This window comes from Leiobunum rupestre, chromosome 4 (genome assembly GCF_980474605.1).
Source record: "Leiobunum rupestre chromosome 4, qqLeiRupe1.1.hap1, whole genome shotgun sequence".
Taxonomy (NCBI): domain Eukaryota; kingdom Metazoa; phylum Arthropoda; class Arachnida; order Opiliones; family Sclerosomatidae; genus Leiobunum; species Leiobunum rupestre.
In genome coordinates this window covers 70,473,645-70,498,507 of record NC_143387.1, presented here as the reverse complement: position 1 = coordinate 70,498,507, position 24,863 = coordinate 70,473,645, and the positions used below count along the sequence as shown (strand labels likewise).

Here is a 24,863-nt window from a genome sequence, read left to right as displayed (position 1 = left end):
CTATTATAGGAATATGTAATTGTTGCTGTTTGCTAATTAGTTTTTCATTCAACAGACTTTGCTATGAAATGTTAACTAGGCAGGGCCCGAGACATTAGCTCACGCCACCCAAGTCCAGTGTTATGTATGTTGGTCCTTACTTGCCTTGGCACAAATAATAAGAAACTTATGAACGGTAAAACTGTGAAAGGTGGTTTTATTAATCAGGCATATTTTCTTTTACACATTCAAATAGAGATAAACTCTCCGAAGTTTTTTTAATAGGCAGAAGGCATTAGTTTCAAAATTTCAAATATATCTAACTACCAATTTATCCAATGACTAGTGACGACATGTTTTTCTTTGTTTCAAAAAATGAGGGGGATGAAAGGCTGGGATAATACATTTAAACAGTTTTATATTCAAAATCTGGTTAATATTTAAATAAGCTAAGAGATTTGTTTTTATACAAATTGTCTCTGCATACAGTAGTGATAAATAAAAAACCCCACAAATAACTTAAAATTGGTACGGACAAAATTGTAAAAAGTACCAAATTATAATTTATGGTAATGTTTATAGCTTTTATAGAGAATTTTTTCTTAACCACAAAACAACGTAAAAATAAAAACCAACAATTAACAACAAGCTATTTAGTTTTTTTTTTTGCTATATAAGAGTGTATGAACATAAATTTGTACATGATCTTACCAAATATATTTTTAACAAAAGTTCATGTTTTTTTACATGGTTAATATTAATTTACATTTTGTACAGCGGATGTTATAAAAAAATGCCCAAGTAGGCCTTTTTTTAAGACTAAGTTTTAAAACAAAGTGTTTTTAGCGTAAAGAGGTTTTTTTCATAAATGGGAAAATTATGTATTTTTTCAAAGTCACAAACATACCAAAGAAAACTTTGAGAAAAAAGGAGTTCCTAATCTAAACATCTACAACCATTTTTTTATGAATATCCGTGTTACCTACAACCTGTAGGGTAAAAGTATTTAGTTTTTAAATTCAAATAAGCTTACGTTTAACTTACATAACCAAATTCTTCAAATGAGATTTTTCCATCCTCATCCTTATCGGCTAATGAGATGGTTTTATCCACTATTTGCTGTAGTTGAGTGTCTTTTAGGTTATTGCCTACCATCATTTTAAGAACTTGAAATAACTCCCCGTTAGAGATGTATCCATCATTATCCATATCGTATATACGGAATGCGACTATAATATTTACACTCATTAAAATATTTAAATATCATTACATTTTTGGCCAAATGTCATACTTACACCTTAGCTTTGAGTCTTTATCACCTTTAACGCTAAATTGAGATACGCCTTGGATAAATTCTGAAATACAACTTCCATCATTTTAGGTTTTTATTTATGTTAAAGCTCTTGTGACTGAACGTTAACTACCTTTGAAGTCTACTTCACCATTACCATCCGTATCAAAAATGTCTATTACTCTTTGAACCAAGGGGTTTTGTTGAAGTTCGGGTAATGACATAAACTCGTCTATGCTTAATGATCCTGAATTATCCAGGTCAAGTTTGCGAAATCTTTTTCCAAGTCTTTTGATTTCATCCACATCAACTGTAAGCGGTTAAGGTACTAGTTGGGTGCGTGCAATTTAAACATTATTTCAATACTATTTAAAATAACTCACAGTTGGAACACATTTCCATAGGCAATGACGCTTCATTTCCCTAAAACAATCAAACTATTTTAAAATAAAAGTAGTGGGTTTTAAACTTGCGTAAATTCCTACGTCTAAATTAATTCTACTTTTCCATAGCATACTTAATTAAGGTAGAGAATGTACTTTTTATTTAGGGCAGAGAGAAATCAGGTTTTTACAGGGGCTTGACCTTTACAAACATTCGCAAAGGCTTATATTAAAACGATAAGTAATGCTAAATATATTGGGATTCTTACCATCTTGTCGGTACTTGATGAAAGAGCGAGCAATAATTTAAAAGTGAGTGGTTGAGATTTCAAATCTAATCTAAAGTTTAATCAATTTTACTTAAAATTTCCAAATGCCAACTTGTTCCAGCTTTCGGTCCAATCACGATACACTTAAGTTCCGCAAAGAGAAGCGATCCGGCCCCCTCTAGATGGCAGTGCCCCTTTATCGTCGTCTGCCACTTCGTAGTTATTGCGAAAAATAGTCCGCATAAAACGAAAACTTTTATACACGTGTCGCTCCAAGCAAAGATAATCTAGACTACGTACCCCAAGCCTCCAAAATGTCGCACTTGACAAAGTTGACAGCATTGAATTGGGAATAATACTGCTAGAATTACAATTACCATTTCGGTTGCCATGTTTACGCGGGACCTGTTCTGAGAAGACTGTACGATATTCATCTTTATAATTGGGTGGTAGCGCCATCCATATTTTGTAAAGTTATATGATTCGCGCAAAAATTCAATTGCAATATAGTTGCCACCACTAGAGACAGATGCCGCCACGGTTGAACGATATAGTTTAAAAAGTCTCCATATTGAACGAAATTGGCCAGATTTATTTGTACCTCTACTTATTCCCAACTCAATGGTTGACAGTACCAACATGGACTAATTAATGTATACATTAATTAGTCCATGGTACCAAGAAGGATTCTTGCTAGCCCTAACACTCCGCAACAAGCGAATAGTTTATGGGGCGGAGTAATTCTCATCCCCGGAACAAGCGAGTACAACATTTTAGGGTAAAAAGAGTACACTTTTAGTCCGAGAACAGGCGAAAAGAATACCACCTAGTATTGTTGATTCTTGTTTAACTAAATATGTTATAGCGTTTTCTATTTGACTGCTCTATATAGCCATGGACTAATTAACACTAAAACCGATCTGCGAATTCGATCAACTGTGACTGTAGGGATCGAGACCGGAGCAAATTTTTGCGTATTCCTTTCAGATTTTTTGGCAAAATGGCAGACCAAGACGCGAATATTCAAATTACTAGCAGACGCAAAACAACAAAGCGCGGGAATATGCTAAAGGAATGTTTCATTTGCGGCGTTTCTTTAAGAACATTGCATTTTCGGTTTCACTTTAGTCGATTGGGGTGAGATCTATGACGTCAGAGACAGATTCGGAGCGAATCTCGAGCAATCAAATGGAAAACGTTATAAGTTGTGCCATAAGTAACATAATAAAAATTAGGATGACACTTCCTATTGCTTTAATGCTAATTTTCTAACCGAACCTTTTTTCGGCACTGATACTCTCTTCAAGCTGTGACTTGGACTCGCGACTTACGTTTTGGATGACTACTTTTTGATAAAAATTTAAGCCTAATATCGGAGAGCCGTTCTGGAGTCGCGAGGGGCTTTGGCTTTTGTTTAGAAGCCCGCGTGCGAATCATGCGTGATAAAAAAAACATGACGCAGAGAAAAACTTTTTTAATTTTTATCATTTTAGCCTAATATTCCGGCTATCTATCGAAAACCAGGGCTACGTTCAGCAGCAGTCAACGGAAAAAAAACCCGATGGATTTGATATTTTCCACCGATGAGCTTTTTCGTCATAATGACGTCGTTAGTTGCTGAACGCTTTTATTCAGTCATCGGTGTTTTTTAAAATGCCGTAGCTTTTATAGTAGTTTTACGTCAGAAATGACGTCAGTCATCGGAAAAACCGACTCTTCCAGCCGATGACTTACCGATGACTATCGTGACGTCAAAACCGGAAACTCGACAAAGCGTACAGTAGGAAACCGATGTCACCGATTATTAATCGGTGAGTCCGATGAGCTCTGCTGAACGTACCCTAGATGTATTTGGCTTAGCGGAAGCCTCGCTTATTTTAGACACAAGGGGTACGTTCAGTAAAGCTCAGCAGAAGAAAGCTCGATATCTTACCGATTTTTAACCACCACGTTCTGTCGTCATATTGACGTCAAAACTTATTGAACGCTTTTCGTTCAGTCATCGGTGTTTTTCAAAATGGCGGTAAATTATTTATCTGGACCAGAAAATCGGAAAAAGAGAAAACTTTTGTATCTGATAATAAATGAAATTGCCAGCGATGAAATTGTTGACGAAGCTGCTTTAGACTTTAGTGCTTTTCCTTCTTTTTCAAAGAAAATGAAACAAAGCGCGCTAATTGCAAAAATGTTATTAAATAACACTAAGCCTCGGTCCACTCGCTTGAGAATTGCAGATTATGTGGAAAGAACAGTGCCTTATTACACAGACCAGGATTTTAAATCTCACTTTAGAATGAGCAGGACTGCTCTTGAAGTACGTTTAATATTTTTTCACTATATTTTGTTCACCTCTGTAAAGGCTATGCTGAATAAAAGTCAGCTTTCAGTTGGCACAAGCTTGCTCAATGCCTTCAGGGAATATTGAAGCCTCTACGAACATGAAAAAATTGCGTAAACAAATACTAATTTTAACTTATTTCCATTAGAAATTAATCAATATCTACGGAGCGGCTATAACAACTGAAAAAATGTATGTCACTGTCGCTATAGATAAAAGGATATTAGTTTCATTGTGGCTCTTGGCAACACCCGAATCTTTCAGAAGTATTGGAGATCGTTTCGATCTCTCAAAGGGAAATGCGCATTATGTATTTATTGAATTTGTCAGAATTATATCAAAAATGAGACAAAAATACATTACGTGGCCTACAGACGAAACGATGGATACATCAATGGTATTTTGTGAATCAAAGTACAATTTTCCGGGAACCGTTGGTGCCGTAGACGGTTGTCATATTGATATTAAGGAGCCAATTGAAAAGAAACACTCTTACTACAATCGTAAGAAGAGAACTTCGATATTATTACAAGGTAATTTAATATCTGCTTGCACCGTTGTTAAAAATTAAATAGCGTGTGTTCATATAGGTATTTGTAACGAAACTCTGATGTTCATCGATTGCTGCGCCGGATGGCCCGGATCTGTTCATGATGCCAGAATGTGGCGTTCCAGTTCCATCTACAAGTGTCTAAAAAATGGGTCAAGGAGTGTTGGCAATGGCCATTTGCTGGGTGACAGTGCCTACCCACTTGATTTATTCATTATAACTCCTTTTAAAGATAATGGCCATTTAACTGAAAAAGAAAAAAATTACAGTTCATGTCAAAGTTCCGCTCGTCAAATGATAGAACGTTGTTTTGCTCTTTTGAAAGGTAGATTTCGAAGATTAAAATATTTAGACATGTCATTAATAGCTCCAGTTTCTGAAGTCATCATGAGTGCTTGTGTATTACACAATTTTATTTTAATTGATGATGGTGACATTAATCTTGCCCCACCAACAGCTGATATTGCCGAAGAAGCGGAGATTGCAGCACCTGAAACTGTTAAAAATAAACGAAGAGCTATTTCTGATGCATTAAGGGTACGAAGGCACAGAGATACACTGTAAGTTTGTAAAATACTACTAGTAATAAAAAAAGTTTATACCAAAACCAGTTTATTTTTTAATCAACAAATCACATGTTCATAAACGAATTAACCATTTTTGTTAGAACATCATTTCTCGTATCAAGCCTTTTTAAGATTTCAGCTTGAAACTCTCTGTTTTGATCTAAAGTCTTATTTTTTAACTCTTTATTTTGTTCTAAAGCATTTTTCTCATTTTCATCATTTTTCTTGGTCCATTCAACAAACCAATTAGGAACTGTAAAATGCTAAACGTAAACCAGGTGTATAAAAACGCATGTTTAATTTTTATCTACAAAAACGCAACAAGTGATTTTAACCCATTTTTTAAAATTAATACAGCTATAAGAAATACAAGGTCAAATATATATTTAGAAATACCCCGGTGTAAAATTTAAAAAAAATACTCTCTATTTTCTATGCTGGTGTCAAATTATTTAATGAAGTTTATTCGGAAGTAAAAAATCTCCAATCACTTGCGTCGGTTAAAAAAAAATTAAAAATTTATTGTTAAATGACCTAATTTAAAAACATTTTTTCCCTATTACTTTTGTTTGGTAATTGTTATTTTAAAAAAATACTCATTTATTGCATTCTATTTATTGTATGTTGATAACAAAATAATTGCATATTTACCAACCGGGCTATAAGTCACTCATGACTTGGCCCGTAACCAAATATTGTAAATTTACTACGAATTAACAACAATAAACTTGAAACTTGAACTTCTTCATTCCTTTTCGTTTTTCTTTTCTTTCTTTCTTGAATGGGAATGGTTTTGTCAACCTCTTCAATTATATCTATCCTTTCGGATGATGTAGAAGGAGAACTAAGTAATGGTGATGAGATTGACGATGATGATCCTGAATGAGATATTGATGGTGAACTGACACTTGACGACTCTAAAATTAAAGCGTCCCACATTAAAAACCATGAAGTTTAGTGACCAGGGTCGGTTGGAGGACCAAGCAAAAATGAGTCAGGATTATATTCCATTTTTGATCAGACCAAGATTACAACACTGAAAAATATCACTTCGTCTCTCGTGACGATACAACTCTGAGGAATCCGGGAGAGATCAGAAATGGAAGATGTGAATCAGTCTCAAAATTGCTCTTTCTCTCAATTGAAGACTGTTTAAATATTTGGAGCAATTCAATGGAAAACAGTATAAAAAACTAAGGCTGGGCGAATAACCGAATAATTCGATATATTATGCAACGAATATTCGATAAGGTAATATTTGCATTAAGCCTAACTATTCGGTATTAGATTCTAAAACTACAATTCATCCCGATAGGCTAAAAGTGCTATTCGCCCAGCCTTAAAAAAAGTTATTTAAATGCATTTATAAAAAGTTGTAATTACTTGAAGATGATTCGCCAATTGAATTTATCAAGTTAACTGGTGAAATGGCATGGTCTGTATTGAAAATTTCATCTATTTCATCAAAATATATCCATGTTTGTTTTCCTCTTCCAGTTTTACTGGCCTTGTCTTTCACTTTCTTGTAGCTATAAGGAACATAATATTATTAGACCCCATTTTTGCTGTAAAATGCTAAACAACACTGAAGTCAAAATGCTCAGCGATGATATTGAAATCGCATTCAACGTTTCTGAGTTGTTCAACGCAGTCAAAATGTGTAAATGCTCACAGAATCTTAGTTTTAACTTACGTTCCTTTTAAGTTTCTAAATTTTGTATCACAAACATAACCCTTTTCTCTCATTGCTGAGGCAATTTTTTGCCACACTTTCTTTTTTTTTTTCTTGAATTTTCTAGTTCATCTTTGTGGGTGCCAAATAAACTTATAATAATAATAATAATAATAATCAGCTAGGCTAATACCCAAGGCACCACCTTAGGCCTAAGTCATCGAGCGACTTTTAAAGCCTTTAATTCAGGTGGCCGGGTTACAATGCGTAGGAGGGTGGTGGCAAGTAAAGTAGAATTGGGGTCCCATCTTGTAGATGAAACTGTAATTGGAAAAACATTACTTAATAATTTTTAAAACTCAAAATACATTAAAATAATTTAATGATTTTACCATCCGAATCTTTATCGATTTCACTTCCTTCATCTGAATTCAAAATATCTGTTTTATTCTTTACAAAAGAACTTTTACAACTTTCATTTCCAATTGAAACGTTGCTATCTTTCCCAATTGAAACGTCACTTTCTTTTCCAAATAGAACTTCGCTTTCTTTATCAAATGGAACTTCGCTCTCCATTTCCATTGTGCCTTTTCTTAGCGGCTTAATCCCAATTGTTTTTGCCTACTCAAGGCAAAAATTTGCAAAGGCCGCATCTGTATCATAAATAATTCGATTAATTAATATTGGTTTAAAAAAAGCACATGCTTGATGCACACAATGAAAATGTAAACAATTGGTACCAAGGCTTAGTGTTTCACAAGTGAATACATCTTCATGGGAATAAATTAAAAATAAACTCATAACTGAAAGTTTAAACAATATCATACCATTTAAAATTCTTTGATGGTCAGCTGGTCTAACTGCAATTAAATAGCTTTCTCCATTATTATCTACAAGTAGCACTTCGACCATTTCGTTCGACGCCATTTCTCCTTTAAGCTACAACTACGCGTATTACGTTACGCTATCAAAAAAACCGACTATATCTTTCGGTGACTTCGCTGACTCACCGATTACTATCGTGACGTCAATACGAGAATCTAAAATTGCCGTTCAGTAAAACACCGCTGACATCGGTTACTCAGCGGACTCAGCGCTGAGCGTTATTGAACGTAGCCTAGAGGGCTCTGTGCTGAGAAAATATCGTGATTACGCAATAACTATGAAAATCAGTTTGGTTGTAAATCTCGTTAATTGTCATACTTATTGTTCTTATGTTACTTATGGTTGTGCTAAATTATGAATTCTTTGAAATCAATGTTCCCATTACATTTAATTGAAAAAGAACGTTAACTAGATAAATAAACGTTTCTTTATTTCAAAATAAGAAAAGCCTTTTATGATCTTACAATTCATTCAGTTATAAGGTTAGTGGCTTTCGGAATCAAATGATTCACCAAAGCAAAAAAGTGTGACTGTGCATTATTCATTAGATCTGTTGGAGAACCAAGTTCAACCAAAGAGCCGTTTTCCATTACAAGAACTGTATCACATAAAAGAATTGTTTGAAGTCTATGTGCGATGATTAAAATAGTGGTATTTGGAAATTCATCATTAATTATTTTCTGAATAGAGGTATCAGTCTGAGCATCTACATTAGCAGTAGCTTCATCAAAGCACAAAATCTGGAATATAGGAAAAAAATTATAAAAAATTGTTCCCTTTAATTTGTTGAGTGGTGGTATTTTGTTTTACACACATTCGAGTTGGACAATAAAACCCTAGCCAGGCAAAATAGTTGTTTTTGTCCTGCACTTAGGGACAAAGTCTTTTCTCCCAATTCAGCATCTAAACCTCCAAGTTCGTGTATAATCGCACTTAGTTTGCATTGTCTTAGAACTTTCCACAGCGCCGAATCTTGAAAAAGTCCCGCAGGATCTATGTTTTTTCGGATAGTTCCACTGAATAATACAGGGTCTTGGGGAACAATTGTCAACTGAGACCTTAATTGGTGTATATTTATATGAGCAATGTTTATATCATCAATTTTAATGCTGCCCTTTTCCAACTCAACCATCCTAAAAAGAGCCTGTAAAAGGCTGCTTTTTCCAGACCCAGTACGACCGACAATGCCCAATTTTTCTGATGGTCTTGTAATAAAGGTGACACCTGATAAAGCTTTCTGATATCCTTGGTGATATCTCAGATGTACATTTTCAAAGGATATTACACCTTTTTCTGGCCATGATCCTAGTGGCTGAAAATGACTCTCTTTATATCCTATAATATTATATCTGATTTATTCATAATTACCTGTAAAATTCCACTTATTTTCTCTGGTTTCGTACCAATATAATGAGCTATCCTTTCCACACTAACAATTTCTTTCTCACATTCGGTAAAAGATGTTACCACACCACTTAACAATGCTGTTACAGTTAGAGCGTATGACATGGCTAATCCAATTTGCCCTGTTTATGGAAGTAAAACTAAATCTTAGAAAATATTAAAAACTGTATGAATAGTGTCCCTAAATCAAAAATACTGTACCTGGATTAACAGTAGAGTAATAATGTTGAACTATGGCGAGTGTTGACATGGCAATAACAACACTTACTCCTATTAATTGCAAAAATAAACTCAGCCACTGAGAAACTGCTAACCCTGAATAAACAGCTCTCTCGTTAATTTCAACTTTATCTCCATTTTCAAAGTTGAATCTATGGATATTTAAAGCAACCTATTATTGAAAGAAAACTACAATCTATTGGTTTAAAATTTTACCTTCTAGATTCCCCTAATGCTCTAATAGTTATCAACCCATGTATAGTTTCGGAGAAGTGTTCATAAACTGGGGATAAACTTATGCTGGAAAGCCTTTTAATTTCTCTGGAAGTATGGCGGTAGAAATTTTGAATGTAATAGTAAATTATGCTTAATGGGACGAATAGAATTATCATCCATTTGATGCCATAACAGGTCACAAATATCACAGCTAGAACTCTAAAAGCCTGATCCAAAAATATGTTGAGGATAAAAGGGAAGGTGTCATCCACCATATTGAGATCGGAAGAAAATCTGTTCAGAATTCTTCCCAGTGGGGTTTTATCAAAGAAATATATGGGTGCCTGAAAAAAATTTAAAAAATTTTAGTTTAAATTTTGTTCTTGGAACAGGTCTCTTACATATATTATAGCATTTAGTATTTTATCGTGAAAGTGAACAGCGGCGCGCAGACCACCATAAGCGAAAGAGAAGGCTCTAAACAGTGTAAATAAACTGTTAACTACTCCTGTGCCAATAAATATGTACAAGTAGAAGTTGAAGTTTCTTTCCACTCTGTTTAAGAAAAATATAAATCTTTTACAGTCTATAATTATGGAACATGTAAAAATATATATTTACCCATGTTCTGTGTAATCAAATGTTAAATGGGTATTATTTTGAGAGTTATTAGTGTGGGATATCCAATAATTTAACCACCAGTCTGAAAAAACCTTTGAACCTGTTAAATTGATATAATTAGTATTATAAAAATTTAGGAAAAAATCAAATAACTGAAAAATGTGACTAATAATGGCAAATTAAGAAATATTGCATTTAATACGCTAAAACAACTAAATTTGAATTTTATAAATGATAAACTGATTTTTTCACTTGGAGATACAGCATATAAGGCTATAAAGCTGTTCATTAGTAATATTACTTTTAAGTGACTAACCTTGCATTAAAAATAAGGTTATTATCACAAAAATTGAAAGAAATCTTCCAACTGCTAAGCCATATGATTTATAAATGGATAGTTTAACACTTCCAATTTCTTTATCCTCTTGTTCAGTTAGTTTTAATGGCTCTGCCATGGCGTCTCCAATGTCATTCATTTCGATAGAATCTTTTCTATTTGATTCCGTCCTGCCTACAGTTTCTTCACCATTGGCTGGCATTAGAGTGTCGATACCAGAATCTGCCACATCCCCAAAATAGGTTACTTTCCCATTTTGAAGTTCGATAATCACATCTGCTTCTTGCAAGAATTGAGTGTGATGAGTGCAGAGAATTATGGCTTTGTTTTTTAACAATCCCCTGATGCAGGCTTTGTAAATATGATCTCCAACATGAACATCCACAGCAGAAAAAGGGTCATCCAACAAATATAAATCTAAGTCCTGAAAATAATTTGGAAATCATAAATGTATTTGCACTTTTGATTCAGGAATATTTCTACAGCCACATACTTGGTAAATGGCTCTTGCAAGAGATATCCTGGCTTTTTGACCACCACTCAAACTAATACCTCTCTCACCAATTTCCGTCAAGTCTCCATTAGGTAGATTCTGGAACGTTATCAAGTATTACACTTTCAGGTTTTTCTATTTGTTAATTTTTCGACATACTTTCAAGTCTTCTAGCAAGGCGCAGGCTTTAAGGACGGCATTGTACTTTAGGTAATTCATTGTTTTACCAAAAGTTATATTTTCTTGTAAAGTTGCGTGAATTATTATGGGCTCCTGCGGTACGTAGGCTATTCCACTATGTATAATTCTTTGATTAAGAGCTATTTGTCCAGACCGCAAATGGGGCTCACCAACAATGCTTAAAAGTAATGAACTTTTTCCACTTCCAACTCTACCAATTACTCCGATAAGTTCACCCTGCAACAATATAATTCAGTTTTGATGTGCCTGGTATTTGAAGAAATATTTTTGGTACGTCACCTTAGCTATTTTCATAGATATTGGTCCTAAAATGAAATCACTTTGTGTAGATTCCCCTTTCCATGAAAATATTGCCTCTTTCATTTCCAAGATATTATTATTACCTGAAATTTCCATTAGGATCATTGAGTAATAATTCATAATTATTGTTATTGTGCAAGAGAATTGTTCGTCTTACTCGATATATCTGAAAAATAATTATCTGCTTTAAAATTTTGGAGTTCTAAAAAGTTTTCCACACGTTTAAGCGAGACCCAAGCTTCAACAAAACCATTTAGAACCCACGGAAATGCATTCAGCGGAGTTACAAGCATTCCAAATAGGGTTAAACAAGTAAAAACTTTAGCGGCTGTCAGTTGGTTTCCAAATGCAGAATATAGGGAGAAAGTAGACACGGATATAATAACAGGTGTAGTAGCCCAAAAGAAAACACAAAGGGCGTCTAAATATTGTCTTTTTTTAAGAAATTTCATTTCCTGGCATCTCGCATTCTTTATATTCCTTTCAAATACAGTTTCCCACGCATTCATTTTAATCATCCTAATACCAGATATTAATTCGCTCATTAACTGAAATTAAATTTGATTTATTATGAATTTGTTGGTAAAAAGCTGGTTTTACTAAACATACTTTTATTCTTTCATCCTTTGCTGTCATTCGTGACTTGCTCAAGAAGCCAATTTTACTAGCAAGCCATCGGTTTATTGGAATTAAAAGTAGAATGTATATTAATCCCACCAAGAAGAGAAGTCCAATTTGTTGGTATAATAAATAAAGTACAATTATGACTTGAACTGGCAAACTCCAAAGTTGGTGAAAACTTTGACAGTAATTAGAAATGCGATCGGCATCGGCACTCATAAAGTTAACAATTTCTCCAGAATTAAATGCATTCAAGGTATTGCTCGTAACGGCTAATGTTTTTTGGTAAATGCAACCAATTATCGCAGTTTTCACTTTGATAGCCACATAATTAACTCTGTATGAAAAATGCGTTGCAAAAAAAGCTCCAACTAAAGTAGTGGCACTTAATCCAAATGCGTACATTGCGCCGCATTTTATGGGCATTGTTTTATCTTCCAAGAAATTTATTAATAAATTTAGTAAAATTGGTCCTGAAAAACTCAGCCCATCTGTGATTAACTTTATAATTATTAAACTGTAAAACTGCAGTCCAAACATTTTGTGCAGTTGATGTAATAGGTAGTGCTTTTCTTCAATGATCTTGAACTTTTCATTTTTCGAAAACATTTCATTTATATTTTTCACTTTCATGTCATCAGGTAAATGAAACAAATCATCTATCTTTTGTAAAGTTCCATTAGCGCCTCTTGAAAGTAGTTTGAAAACCCACCAAAATGTTAATTGCGAAATTATGGACTTTTTATCACGATCCAAGCCGTGCAAAGAATCAGTATCGAAGTCGCAATTTATTGAGCCATAATTTTGTCTGGATGTTGATGGCATAGCTGATAGAAATTCGTCATCACTGAAGTTAATTTCGTTGTTGAGCAACAATTCTTTGGGAATTAGAGTAATTAAGTAACACGCGAGAAAACCAATGTTAATGGCTGAAGAGAACAATTGTATATTATTTTGGAAGTCATCCTTGTATTCTTTTGTGGTGCAGATAAAGTCGTAAATGCTCATTATAGTGACTAGATATATAGATGAATTTGCAATAATGTTTCCTCTTGTACCTTTAGTTATAAATCTGTTCTTTAATATTGTCAAATAAGCGACGTGTGAGATCCAACTTATAATGTGTATAGCCAAACCCGCAAAATCAGCCAAGACCAAATGATATTTCGAAATTTTTAATAGGATTGTTTGCATTACACCCAACATTATCAGCAAAATCGAAAATGTTAATCTTAAATTTAGAATGAGTAACTGACTCTTGGTGCGATAAATTCTTGATTTTCGGGCTCCAAATCCGCATAAATAAGAGCTTGTTATTGCCACAAACGCTAACGTGGGATACGTAATTGTTAAATTTCTGAAACATTTGTCAAGGTATCCTTCTGTAGTCAAAATTGTCAAATCTTTGCCACAAAATTCTTTCCACATTTTAAATTTTATCTACACTAATTTTCTAACAATCTGCATAACAAATATTTTAATTTGACAATGTTTTCTCATTACTTTTGTTTTTAAAAATCAGTTAATATACTGTTATGATTTTGATCTATATGCAAATGAAATCATTGTTTATAAAAACTAATTTTGTCATAACATTGACCTATATTTTTTACACCACCACTCAGATTCAGTTTACAGCAGTCTAGAGGTATTTTTATAAGCAGCTGAGTGAGACGGTTATTGATTATTTTAAGAGATACAGCAACATGATAGAATATGTATTACTGGAGTTGCGTGAACACCCTAATTATGAAATTGAATGTTGTGAAATGTTAAATTTGGAATGGAAACGTTCTAACGCCGCTAGGTATTTCAACCAAGGCTTATTTGCATCATCAAACTTTTATCATAATCAAATAATTTTCTTTTTACTAAAGATTGCACAGTTTACGAAAAATAGGATCAGATTTCCCTGTGTCTTTGATTTTCCTTGAAGTCAATCAAGTACAGCGAAAACTAATAGGATACGCAAAAATGTGTAGAGTTTTAACGGATGATAAAGGATGCTGGGTGGAGTCCGTAATAATAAAAAATGAATACCGAAACTGTGGTTTTGGCAGAAAGCTGATGGAAGCTGTAGAAGGCTATGGCCAAAGGTATAATTTAGCTTTTGCAACATAAATTAAGAAAATTATTTATCTAGCCTTTCGTTTTTCTAACCTGTCAGACATGGTTTTAGTACTGTTTACCTAGTCACAGATGACAAAGAGCAATTCTATAAAAAACTGGGCTATTCTAATTGCCAAGCTGTTTGTTCGGTAATACATTTTTCTTTTTAATCATTATATATATAACCTTTTTAATTTTTATTTCCTTTTTCAACTTGTTGCTATAAGGTTGAAGGATCGTGGAATGAACAACGTTTACAAAGTTTAAAAGGATTATTTAAAGACACTACAGCTAATATCCCAAATAAACCTCTTAACGTAAACTGTGATATTTATCCCATAACATGCAATAATATTCCACCCCCACCACCTCCTCCCACAAACTTAACAATGAAAAGTAAATTAGACCCTAATAAGAATTGTATTTATTTAAGAAAAAATATAGTTTAGTACAGAAGTGACCTTATAGTTTTTAATACCAAAGTTAATTTAAATTATTGAAAATACACTCTGGGAATGTATCGTATAGTTTTTTACATAATCATTCATTGACTCTAAAATGAGGCAGCTTTTGTCCCATTGATTGTGATTAATATCCGTCAGGGTATTTAAGTTTTCCACACATTGTAAAATCCTCTTAAGTAACCTGAAGTTACAAATTTTGTAATTAAATTTGTAAAATAATTTACAATAATTTTCATAGACATTACTTCATAAATTTATCCTTGACAGAGTCTTCCACTATGCTTAGTTTCTTTGTGTTAACCAAAATGTAAATTGAAACAACTATGGCCAATTCCAAGCCCGTTTTTATCACATTCAAACTTCAAATAAAGTTGATCAGTTTTGAGTAATTTACTAATAATTTAAATGCTTGCGTACTTATTTAACAACTTTTTATAGTTCAGTCTTTGTCTCGATCTTAGTTTACCTCTTTTAATTGACTCTTCTCTGTTTTTCAAAATGTTGATGAGATTAATACCCACATTTAATGCATTGCTTGAGATCTGTCTCCCTATTTTTACTAATATTAACTCCTTATGCGTTGAATATATTGAAGTTACGTTTGTGTCTTCTAAATTTTTGTTGATTTCCACGTAAGATTTAGAGCTTAAAATATATTTGGTGAGATTTGTTTCCATTAAGTTAATTAATTCTCTTGAAAACGATTTATTTTCAAATGATATTAAATTCAACTCTAATCTCGTAGCAATTTCTTCCAATTTTAATAAGATTTGATGAATCTTAGATTTTTAAAGAAAAAATTTTAAATAATGTTAGCCAATAGTATTTTCCATTTGACTCCTCTCGAGAATGTTCCTATCCAATTTTCACATGTTCCATTTACTGTTGTATATCTATTTGGAGCAAATGTTTTTACAGATAAAGTGCTTGAATCTTCGAAACATGTTTTATTGGAGTCAAAACAATGACTTTTTAAGAATTCGAAGAGATTCTCAAGCAGTGAAATGGAAAATACTATAATAGAAATAACGAATTCAATACTTTAGCTTTCATTTTCGCAAATGGATGAAATTTAACTTCGTAATTTGACGCAATTAAAAGTGATTTCTCTAAATATTGGCACGTTTCTTTCCCTTTTACTTTGTATACCTTGTAACAAAGGTTAGAGCTTAAATGCAAAATGTGGCTTGTTAATTCTCTTGGAACGTCGTTGATCGACACTTCACCATGACTGACTCTATCTCTCACTCGGGGACCCTCCTCGTACATCAACAAATCAAGGAACATTTCCTGTATCATTTTACAGCAATATTAAATTTGGTACGTGGATATTTTCATTATTATATTTCACTGTTGAATAATATAAACGCACCAAGAAATTATCACCCAAAAAGGCTCTTAGTTTATTGAGATCACCTGAATTAGTATGTTCGGCTAATAACTCATCAAACGTTAAATACAACGTTTCATTCTGGAAAAATATAATATCATTCGGTTAAGGAAAATTATAAAATTAATTATATTTCTACCTCAGCAGTAAATATGTTTTTTGGACATTTATTTAAAGCGCCATATAAAACTCTGAAACAACTCTCCATAGCTGGTAAACATAAGAATAAGCTTTCTCCGTATCTACACAGTAAATTTGATTATTTTGATTTATAAATTAATATTATATATTTCCTTAAATTCAATACTTTTCTTTTTGAAATAGCTCTAATGCAGTAGTCCAGTAAGGTAACATTTGATTATAAACTATTGGCGACTTTTTAAATGAACTATACAGTGATTCGAAATTTACATCTTTAAAATCTACGATAAATAATATTTATTAAATGAAAAAATTTTATAATAATATTTATTAACATACTTGAAAAACACTCGCAATGACTAAATGAAAATTGTTTTCGATATATTAGCTGCACATCATCAATTTGCAATTTGCTAGGTAAACTGGCGGCTACAGCTATTAGAAAATTTCCATATCTACATTTTAAATTAAATTCGAACATTCTTCATATAAATTAAACCAATACATGTATATGTCGTATACCTTTTATCAATTTCGGTCGGACTTGCAAAACCATGCCATAATACATTTCTCAAGTTTAATGATAAGGGAGATCCCATAATTATTCGAAGAGCGAGAACCTGTGTGAATTAAGAGTTTAAAAAAAAAGTTTACATGAACTGTATTTAGATTTAAATTATTTACGGGAGATAGTCCAATGATATCTCTCAGCTCTTCTGAATTGATCAAATCCTTTATTAGAAAAGGAACAACTTGCCCTTTCGATAGAAATAACTATATCATAATAAAAATTATGTAATTAAGGCTAGGGACATCTTTGATATACAATTTAACTTGCATTTCCTAAAGCTCTCTCTAGATACGACGTAATGAGTAATATTGCCAAAATTTCATAGATTTTGTCATTGGTTCTATTTAATAATTCGTAACTTCGAATGAAAACCTAGTAATTTAATAAAAATTAGAAAATTAAAAGCAATAAAATTAAATTGCAATTTGCACATTATGGAAGTTGGTCCATCGTAGATTATTTTCCAATTCTTCTATTTGTATCTTATTCAAATGGTGGTTAACATTATTTAAACAGGAAGCCAAAGTTTCTACAAGTAGTGAATATATTTTCTTATCATTTGGAACTTCGGACAAGTATTTTTGCACCCCTGCAGTATATCAAACCACATTTACCATTGGTTGCCATTTAATTTAATTCAATTTTAATGTAATATCACCTGGTGTAGATTTAAAATTACGCTCAAACTTTTCCCAATCTATAATACCAATGCTTGATTGCCCAGATATTACATTAACGTTATGATTTGATATCCCAATTTCAGTAATTAATGTTTTAACATCTAATGATAAACAAGATGTAAGGTATGGGATTTCAATGTCATGGAATTCCATTATGATCACCACAAAAATTGAAAATAAATATAATAATCTTCTCTAAGCAGATATTTATATTTTTTTTGTAGAGGGAAGCGTTTGGTACATTTTTCAAAATTTAGTGCCACCTGGTGTAATTTTAGTTATGGACTAAATCTAGTGGTAAACTGTGGTATCCAATAGATGGGGGTATCATGGGCATAATCTTAATTGGTCATTCTATATTTCGTTCGTTAGATGGCACCACCTGTTCCATATTTCTATTTAAAAACTCTTTTTGTTTGTTGAAAAATTAACATTTTCTACGTTTAATAGATTGTGATATTCTATCTTCGATAATATTTACGCAAATAAACGTTTTATATTATCAAGTAAAAATAAATAAAAAGTAAGCATTGTCTAAATACCGCTAAGTCGCGTCTCCTCTAATCATTCTCGAAGAGTTTCTCGGTAAGAAAACCCGCGATTCACACGCTCCTCTTAAAGCTTAGTTATTCAATTTTGACATGTACAAAAAGTTTCCGCGCGTAAAAAAATTATTATTACAACGCGCGCTAGTGTAAACTAAGCATTACATCAAATTTTAATATTTGTCCGCGTAAGCTATTTTTAAGTTATCCGTCCAATAAGAACCGACAAAAAGAGTCAGTAGAGTCGACCGCCCCCCGGGATAAATCTAAGCGTGTGGTGGTAATAAGGCCGGTAGGGGATTTTTCGTGAAGCGTTATGAATGCGTTACTCGCGGGAGGGAAGCGAGCGAGAGAGACAGATAGACCCACGCGAGGTTTCTAAATAGGCCTATTCTCTCTTTCAATATTCCGTCGCCATGGCGACGGAATCTCTCTCTATCTCTCTCTCTCTTTCCGTCGTGGGTCACGTGATTTCTCCGCGATCTCCTCCACTCCGCCCTCATCCCGAGCTTCTCTCTCTCCCCGGCCGTATTTCTCCCGCATTGACGGTTTTGCCTTCGCCCAATTATTAGAGTTGGCGATCTTTTCCGTCGCGAAAAACTCACTCGGTCGTCATCTCTCTCGCCGCTGTAAAATCGTTCTTAACCACCGCCGCGGATCGTAGCAGCGGAAGTAGGGGAAAAAAGGCTTAGGACTACCAAATGAACTGGCTTTAATTCTGTGTTCTGGCGTAACTCCGGAGGCTGCCTTTTCCAGACGGTAAAAATTATTTTTTTAAATTGTCATTTTTTTACGACCCGTCCTATAAGCGTCTTAGCGTCGTTGTCCACGTTCAATATTCACACCATATTTAGGCCCTTCGCGTTACGCTACAGTAGCCGGGGTACTCTCGCGTTGTTAAGATTTTATTTTCTTAAGTTAGGTGCTCCGGAATTGAAAACTCGATCCCCGTGTATTGCGTAACGGTTGCGTTACAGGGGCTGAATGGTTTCGCGTTTCGTATCGGAGGGGTAATTTGAATATGTTTTGTATTTTAAATTTAATCGTATTTAAAAATCATGCCTCGAAGATATAACTCATAGAAATATTTATATATATATATCGTAATATTTGATTTCTACGCAGCTAAGATATTCTTCATAGTATTTAATATTTATACCTTAGAGAAAGATTTATACGTACCTCAAAGCAGGCAGCCCAGCGGTCTTTTAATTCCTATAAATTCCTTTATTTTAAACATATACACGAATTGTCCTTCAAAGTCATATAAGTTTTAATTAGTATATGTCTCCTAAAGACGTTTTTCTTTAGCGACCGAAAGCTATCAGTGAATTATCATCCGGTCTCAAATACTCGTCATATCTGTAAATAAGATTTTCACTGCTTAATATTTTGAAATCAGCATTCCGTTCCTATACTGAAAGCATATCCATATTAAGTATGTTAAAAAATTTAATCCCATATTATCCTATATAATCATTTTTATACCTCAGATAAATATTTGTACCCGAAATAAATATTTATACCGCAAAAGAGCTACAACTCAAAGGAATATTTATACCTCAAAGATACCCCAAATAAATATTTATACCGCAAAAGAGCTACAACTCAAAGGAATATTTATACCTCAAAGATACCCCAAATAAATATTTATACCTCAAAGATACCCCAAATAAATATTTATACCCCAAAGAAATATTTATACCCCAAAGAAATATTTATACCTCAAAGAAAAATTAATACCTCAAAGAAACATTTATACCTCATAGGAATATTTGTACCTCAAAGGAATAGTTATACCTCAAAGGAATAGTTATACATCAAAGAAACATTTATACCTCAAAGAAAAATTAATACCTCAAAGAAACATTTATACCTCAAAGAAAAATTAATACCTCAAAGAAACATTTATACCTCAATGAAACCTTTTATACCCCAAATAAATATTTATACGTTGGAAATTGCTAAATGTTAATTTACGTCTATTACGATATATTTGAGTGTACTTGCTACAGTCTTCTACTTTATTATAAAGTACATTTAATCTAATTAAAATTAAAAATGATGTATCTACGTTAGCGTCCTCTAACGGTTGGTGAGCTAATTACTGCCCAACTTAAAAAAATCGCAGTCATCCTATTTAAAATGCTGATACTGATATAATGTTCATACAAGAAAGTAGTTTTTTATGGCGTACAGGGCCGTCCAAAGAGGGCAAAATTCGAAAATTTCCTACAAGCCAATGGGGCTTTTTTAATCTTATGACGTCATAGGATGAACCTCAATCCGGTCGAGCCAAATTAACGCTACCAAACATTCATATTTTTAACATATTATTTTAACTAGAAATATTTAGTATTATTTTATATCTGAAATCACACTTAGGTTAGTGTTAGCGGTATTATGTGGAACTATCCCCCAAAATAATCAAAATAGACTTGATCGCTTAGAGTTATTTTTAGGCCCTATCCCATGCCGGGGTCTACCCCACTCGAAGTTCCCCTTTTAGTTTACAGAATCAAGTAACTAGGCGGAAAATCGTATTTTTCGAACTTATTTTAAAATATTTTCTTAACAATAATTGAGATTCAACCAAATATTTTTGTTATTTATAATATATTTGTTTAAAAGGTTAAATACAGTTTTTTTTAAAGTTTATCGGACTAAATTAATAGTTAAATCGAACTTTTCCGAAAAATGGGGAGGATTAAGATGGGATCTTAGGTAGTACAGGCTTTCCACTTGTCAGGGAAAAGTCAGGGAATTTGAAAATGGGCCTAAAAAGTCAGGGAATTTTAAGACTTTGTAAAAAGTCAAGGAAAAGCCAAGCTATTCCATTTTAACTTGAAAATTTTACTCTAGATCTATGGCAAATTTTGTTATTATTATTCAGATCCTTGAAAGGTTTTTTAACGTTGAAATCACTTTGGTACTGACATTTAAGTTGATTAAATTTATTAACTTCTGATAAATGTAAAACTGCCTAATTTGGATCTAAAAAAGTCAGGGAAAATAGCGGAAAATGGTCAGGGAAAACAGGGAATAGTCATGGAATTTGAATCTGAGAATATTGTGGCAACACTGTAGTAACATAAGTAACTCATAAGTATGGCTCTGTATAACATTTCCATAAGCCCTACATGACGCGTTTTTCGTCACGCAGTTTAAAGTTACGTAATATCCCGTGAACAAGATTTCATTAAAGAAAATGCTTTATTGCTTTTATGGCATACTTACGAGTGATTATGTTACGTATGGTAGTAGATCACGCCTGGCAAGGTAGACTCGTACGTTCTCGGTAATCTAAATACGTTCTTGATATAATCCAATACGAGCTTACCTACTTTCAAAGTAATGTTTTTTCGTGATATATCATTGTAATACCGAAGACGAAATCCCATCCCGGACAATTCGGAACTGTATATTGAAACTGTTTTATAGTCAATAGCGGATGAATGCCAGAAATATAATCATATTTTGAAAAACGTAAACAACAATGATCTCTCTCGTATCATATGACAACCTTTCAAATATTATTGAAAATAGTCTGAAAGGAACTCTTCTTTAGATACTATCAGATGTATATAATATATCTCTTAAAAGAAAAGTAACTAACCTTCAAATTTACACACTAATAATCCTGCGCAGATATAAAAACTTGTTGAGGTTAAGGGTAATAGTGAGTGTAGATAGGGAGCTTTTGGCTCGCGTGGCATGAAGCTGCTGCCATCTAGAAGCAACAAACACAGCACCCCACACAAGTAGAACGCAGCCCGTCAAAAGTCACGCATTTTATTGTGTACAATTTTCATTGGCTAGACCATAGATAAAATAACTTCGTATATATAGATAGGAAACTTCAATGGGGCCAACTGACTCTCACGAGATTGCCCTGACATCTAGTGACTGCGCCAGTTGGCTGCGTTCTCAAGAGCGTAGAAATTTGAGGTCGGAGTTTTGGGAATAAACGTATTTTGCAAGGTAAATGTCTTCAAATATACCAGAAATAGCGTTTAAAACCAACTGGAAATCTTTACTGAATGCTATTTCTTTAGTGCTATTTTTTTAAATTTGCTCTCAGCTCAAGAAAAAGTACTTTTAATACATATAGCTCGCTTAAGCCTTTGCAATCGGGATTTCGTTACACCAAGGTTCTAGTACGTACTTCGAGCAGTGCGAACTTCACCAAATAATATTATTCGGGTGCCGCCACCAGATGTCGGCCAAAACTCTGGCGTCACTTCTACAACATGAAGTTTCCTATCTATATACGAAGTTATTTTATCTATGGGCTAGACGCTTTAGGACCTGCTGCCGTCGGAAGGGGAAAATTCGGAAATTGTCTCCCCCCCCCCCGCCCGTAAAACGTTCAGAGTAAAGGCTCGTCCAATGAAATTTGTACACAACACTGCGTTAGCGTGTCTAAAGGCTAGCTGCAGACAAGGACGTATATAAGGGGGGGGGGGGGGGTTTAGGGGGTTCAAACCCCCCTTAGGACTCAATTCCTTTCTTACGAAATTAAATTTTGCAAAACAATATCAATTTTGTTCTTTGTTTTATTATCATTTTCTCGCAAATTTATTAAAAAACTTCGTTTGATACACATGCGGAAATGTCATTGTCACTCGTCCCGAGTCTAGCCAGTACTTTAAATATGCGTTATGGCTAACGAAAAATTTAGCGCTCGCGATTTCATCTGGTTGTGTTATAACCCGTCCCCCCCTTAGACTTGGCTGCAGTCTCCTTGTGTTTGTTGCTCCTAGCTGCCACCACCCCCTTACGCATTGTAACACGGCCACCTGATTTAAAGGCATTAGAAGTCGCTAAATTACTTTGTAGTTTTTAGCTTAACTGATTATTTACAAAAAGGCCCACAGATTTGATTTTAGAATTATGAATAAAGTAAAACAATGTTTTTACTGCGGTGCTTCGGCAGAAAATGCCTTCGAGGCCTAGCTGATTATTATTATTAAGGACAAATGAAGCCATCCCTCTTGAAAACGCGTAGATGGAACTTGTAGCTGAGAGTGGGTTATACCATAAGTGTATAATATTGAGACATAAGTGTGACGCCTATTCTTCACACGAAAAGGTTTTACTGAGAGCTATTCGCGAGACAGACTGCATTACAGCCAGAGGGGGTGGCAGGGGGCATCGCCACTGATTACGGGCTTCGTCGCCTCGTTAGGGGGATATTTTCTACTTGTGATGACGTCACATCGTTACTAGCTCTCAGTAAAATATTCCCCAAAGTGACAAACTTATGGAATAAAGCTACGTCTACACTGCTACCAGTTTCAACGTTCACGATTTAGAGCTTAACCTGTTTATTTATTCGAAAACCATGTTTCCCCCGATGGAAAAATGGGGCTAAGAAATTTGGTTTACAAGTAGCGTAACATCGAAATATTATTATTATTTCACAAAATCTATAAATCCATAATAAATTTATGAAATATTAAAGAGGAAGAGTACTTTCTACACTATCCGTCTGTTCAAGATATGCCTTGGCATAGCTACACTCGTTTTGTTAATTTAGTGTTAGTATAAGAAATAGAAATTTGGTAGTGAAAATTTGCCATCAGAATTTTATTGCGTTATTAAAAATAAATATGAAATAAATAAATAGATAGTTTTGAAAACAAAACGAAATTAAAATTGCTTTAAATCAACCGTTGACGTTAATTTCAAGTAAATATTTATTAAAAAATTACACATGAAAACTGGTGAATGTTTTCATTAAATATTAACGTTGGAAAACGGTGAATAAAAAACCAGAAAACTTTATTTCAAAAAGACAAAACCAAATCTTAACGTTGTCTTTGCTACCTGGGTGAGAGCAATTGAAAAATTTGACTTTCTAATTCGAGTCAAACTTTTCTGTATTTATATGAATTATTTGAAAATTTATTTTTCTGTATAGATCAAACGGTCCTATAGTGCTTAAAATAATTTTGGTGATTTTTACCTCTCCGAGGGGACTTTGTACCCTAGGAGGGGTTATACAACCACCGTGGCTGTCTGTCTGTCTGTGGGTGGGTCTGTCTGTCAGGCCTGCGAACGCGTTCGCATTTTCGGGGCAAATGGTAATCACTGTGTACCCAGTTTCTTAGAATGAGGGAAAAGGTTTTTCCAAAAGCGCCCTCTTTTTGTCATTTGGTGTAGTATAAGTTTTTAATCGGCCGGGATTCGAACCAGAGCCCTCTTGCACGACAGGTGAGCGTTCTACCGCAGAACCACGGACACAGTTACGCTTCACTGAAAATTAAAAACTCTTCCGAGGAGAGGTATATTTTTGCTTGACAACTTGTTAACTTTATAGTTAATTTTGTATAATTAATTTAGATATGTGCGTAGTTTGAGTAGAACTTAAAGACAAATCGAGGTAGGGAACCTAGAGCTTCGAAGCTTTTAGTGCTTGAAATATTTTTGATGTAGACCAATAAATTAATCGAGCTGTAAAACTTCATTTTCCGAAAATTCAAAGTACCCAGGAGATGGCGTTGGGTATGCCTTTTAGTTGGAAATGAGATTTTGGTAAAATAGAAGGTTTCTTGGTAAGATGCAGTATGTTTTTCACTCGGAGTTGAGGCCCCGGCTTTTCAACTCTCGAAAGTC

The 24,863-nt window shown here is 33.8% G+C and overlaps 6 protein-coding genes across 10 annotated transcripts in view; 2 read left to right on the top strand and 4 right to left on the bottom strand.

Moving 5' to 3' along the window:
• Positions 1-166: 166 nt before the first annotated feature.
• LOC149948909 (calcineurin subunit B type 2) lies at positions 167-2,220 on the bottom strand. Of its 2 annotated transcripts, XM_090172794.1 has the most exons (7): positions 2,014-2,220; positions 1,923-1,935; positions 1,654-1,693; positions 1,404-1,580; positions 1,275-1,334; positions 1,024-1,208; positions 167-968 (listed from the first exon to the last, which is right to left on the bottom strand). In XM_090172794.1, the coding sequence occupies exons 2-7, from the start codon at positions 1,923-1,925 to the stop codon at positions 921-923; spliced, it is 513 nt and encodes a 170-aa protein (XP_090028920.1). In that variant the 5' UTR covers positions 1,926-1,935; positions 2,014-2,220; the 3' UTR covers positions 167-920. The 2 variants fall into 2 exon arrangements, with proteins under 2 accessions (XP_090028920.1, XP_090028919.1); XM_090172793.1 differs by having other exon boundaries at positions 1,923-2,214.
• Positions 2,221-5,678: 3,458 nt separating this feature from the next.
• On the bottom strand, positions 5,679-8,050 carry LOC149948908 (uncharacterized). The gene is made up of 5 exons (XM_090172792.1): positions 7,876-8,050; positions 7,441-7,701; positions 7,070-7,369; positions 6,760-6,905; positions 5,679-6,293 (listed from the first exon to the last, which is right to left on the bottom strand). The coding sequence occupies exons 3-5, from the start codon at positions 7,120-7,122 to the stop codon at positions 6,043-6,045; spliced, it is 450 nt and encodes a 149-aa protein (XP_090028918.1). The 5' UTR covers positions 7,123-7,369; positions 7,441-7,701; positions 7,876-8,050; the 3' UTR covers positions 5,679-6,042.
• A 292-nt stretch (positions 8,051-8,342) lies between these two features.
• On the bottom strand, positions 8,343-14,091 carry LOC149948907 (ATP-binding cassette sub-family C member 10-like). Of its 2 annotated transcripts, XM_090174081.1 has the most exons (13): positions 12,334-14,091; positions 11,882-12,272; positions 11,704-11,807; positions 11,383-11,640; positions 11,224-11,322; positions 10,710-11,154; positions 10,394-10,493; positions 10,174-10,327; positions 9,773-10,116; positions 9,539-9,708; positions 9,302-9,459; positions 8,748-9,245; positions 8,343-8,673 (listed from the first exon to the last, which is right to left on the bottom strand). In XM_090174081.1, exons 1-13 carry the CDS (start codon positions 13,771-13,773, stop codon positions 8,401-8,403), a joined length of 4,434 nt encoding a protein of 1,477 aa, XP_090030207.1. In that variant the 5' UTR covers positions 13,774-14,091; the 3' UTR covers positions 8,343-8,400. The 2 variants fall into 2 exon arrangements, with proteins under 2 accessions (XP_090030207.1, XP_090030208.1); XM_090174082.1 differs by lacking the exons at positions 11,882-12,272; positions 12,334-14,091 and adding an exon at positions 11,808-11,848 and having other exon boundaries at positions 11,704-11,729.
• Positions 14,000-15,008, top strand: Naa80 (N-alpha-acetyltransferase 80). The gene is made up of 4 exons (XM_090174088.1): positions 14,000-14,152; positions 14,223-14,441; positions 14,513-14,603; positions 14,682-15,008. The coding sequence occupies exons 1-4, from the start codon at positions 14,052-14,054 to the stop codon at positions 14,901-14,903; spliced, it is 633 nt and encodes a 210-aa protein (XP_090030214.1). The 5' UTR covers positions 14,000-14,051; the 3' UTR covers positions 14,904-15,008.
• Positions 14,865-17,913, bottom strand: LOC149948905 (endoplasmic reticulum membrane-associated RNA degradation protein-like). 2 transcript variants are annotated; one of them, XM_090174083.1, is made up of 13 exons: positions 17,679-17,913; positions 17,452-17,609; positions 17,288-17,392; positions 17,134-17,223; positions 16,972-17,069; positions 16,789-16,904; positions 16,616-16,730; positions 16,448-16,550; positions 16,291-16,389; positions 15,960-16,208; positions 15,336-15,697; positions 15,164-15,277; positions 14,865-15,099 (listed from the first exon to the last, which is right to left on the bottom strand). In XM_090174083.1, the coding sequence occupies exons 1-13, from the start codon at positions 17,851-17,853 to the stop codon at positions 14,943-14,945; spliced, it is 1,941 nt and encodes a 646-aa protein (XP_090030209.1). In that variant the 5' UTR covers positions 17,854-17,913; the 3' UTR covers positions 14,865-14,942. The 2 variants fall into 2 exon arrangements, with proteins under 2 accessions (XP_090030209.1, XP_090030210.1); XM_090174084.1 differs by having other exon boundaries at positions 17,452-17,549; positions 17,635-17,763.
• LOC149948904 (ubiquitin-conjugating enzyme E2Q-like protein CG4502) overlaps positions 16,161-24,863 on the top strand; it is a 79,536-nt gene continuing 70,833 nt past the window's right edge. Inside the window, exon 1 of one of the 2 annotated variants that reach the window (XM_090174087.1) lies at positions 16,161-16,238. The gene's annotated coding sequence lies outside the window, so the exon portion shown is untranslated. Of the gene's footprint in view, positions 16,239-18,766; positions 19,005-24,863 lie in introns of those variants that run through there. The other variant, XM_090174085.1, reaches the window with a different exon arrangement.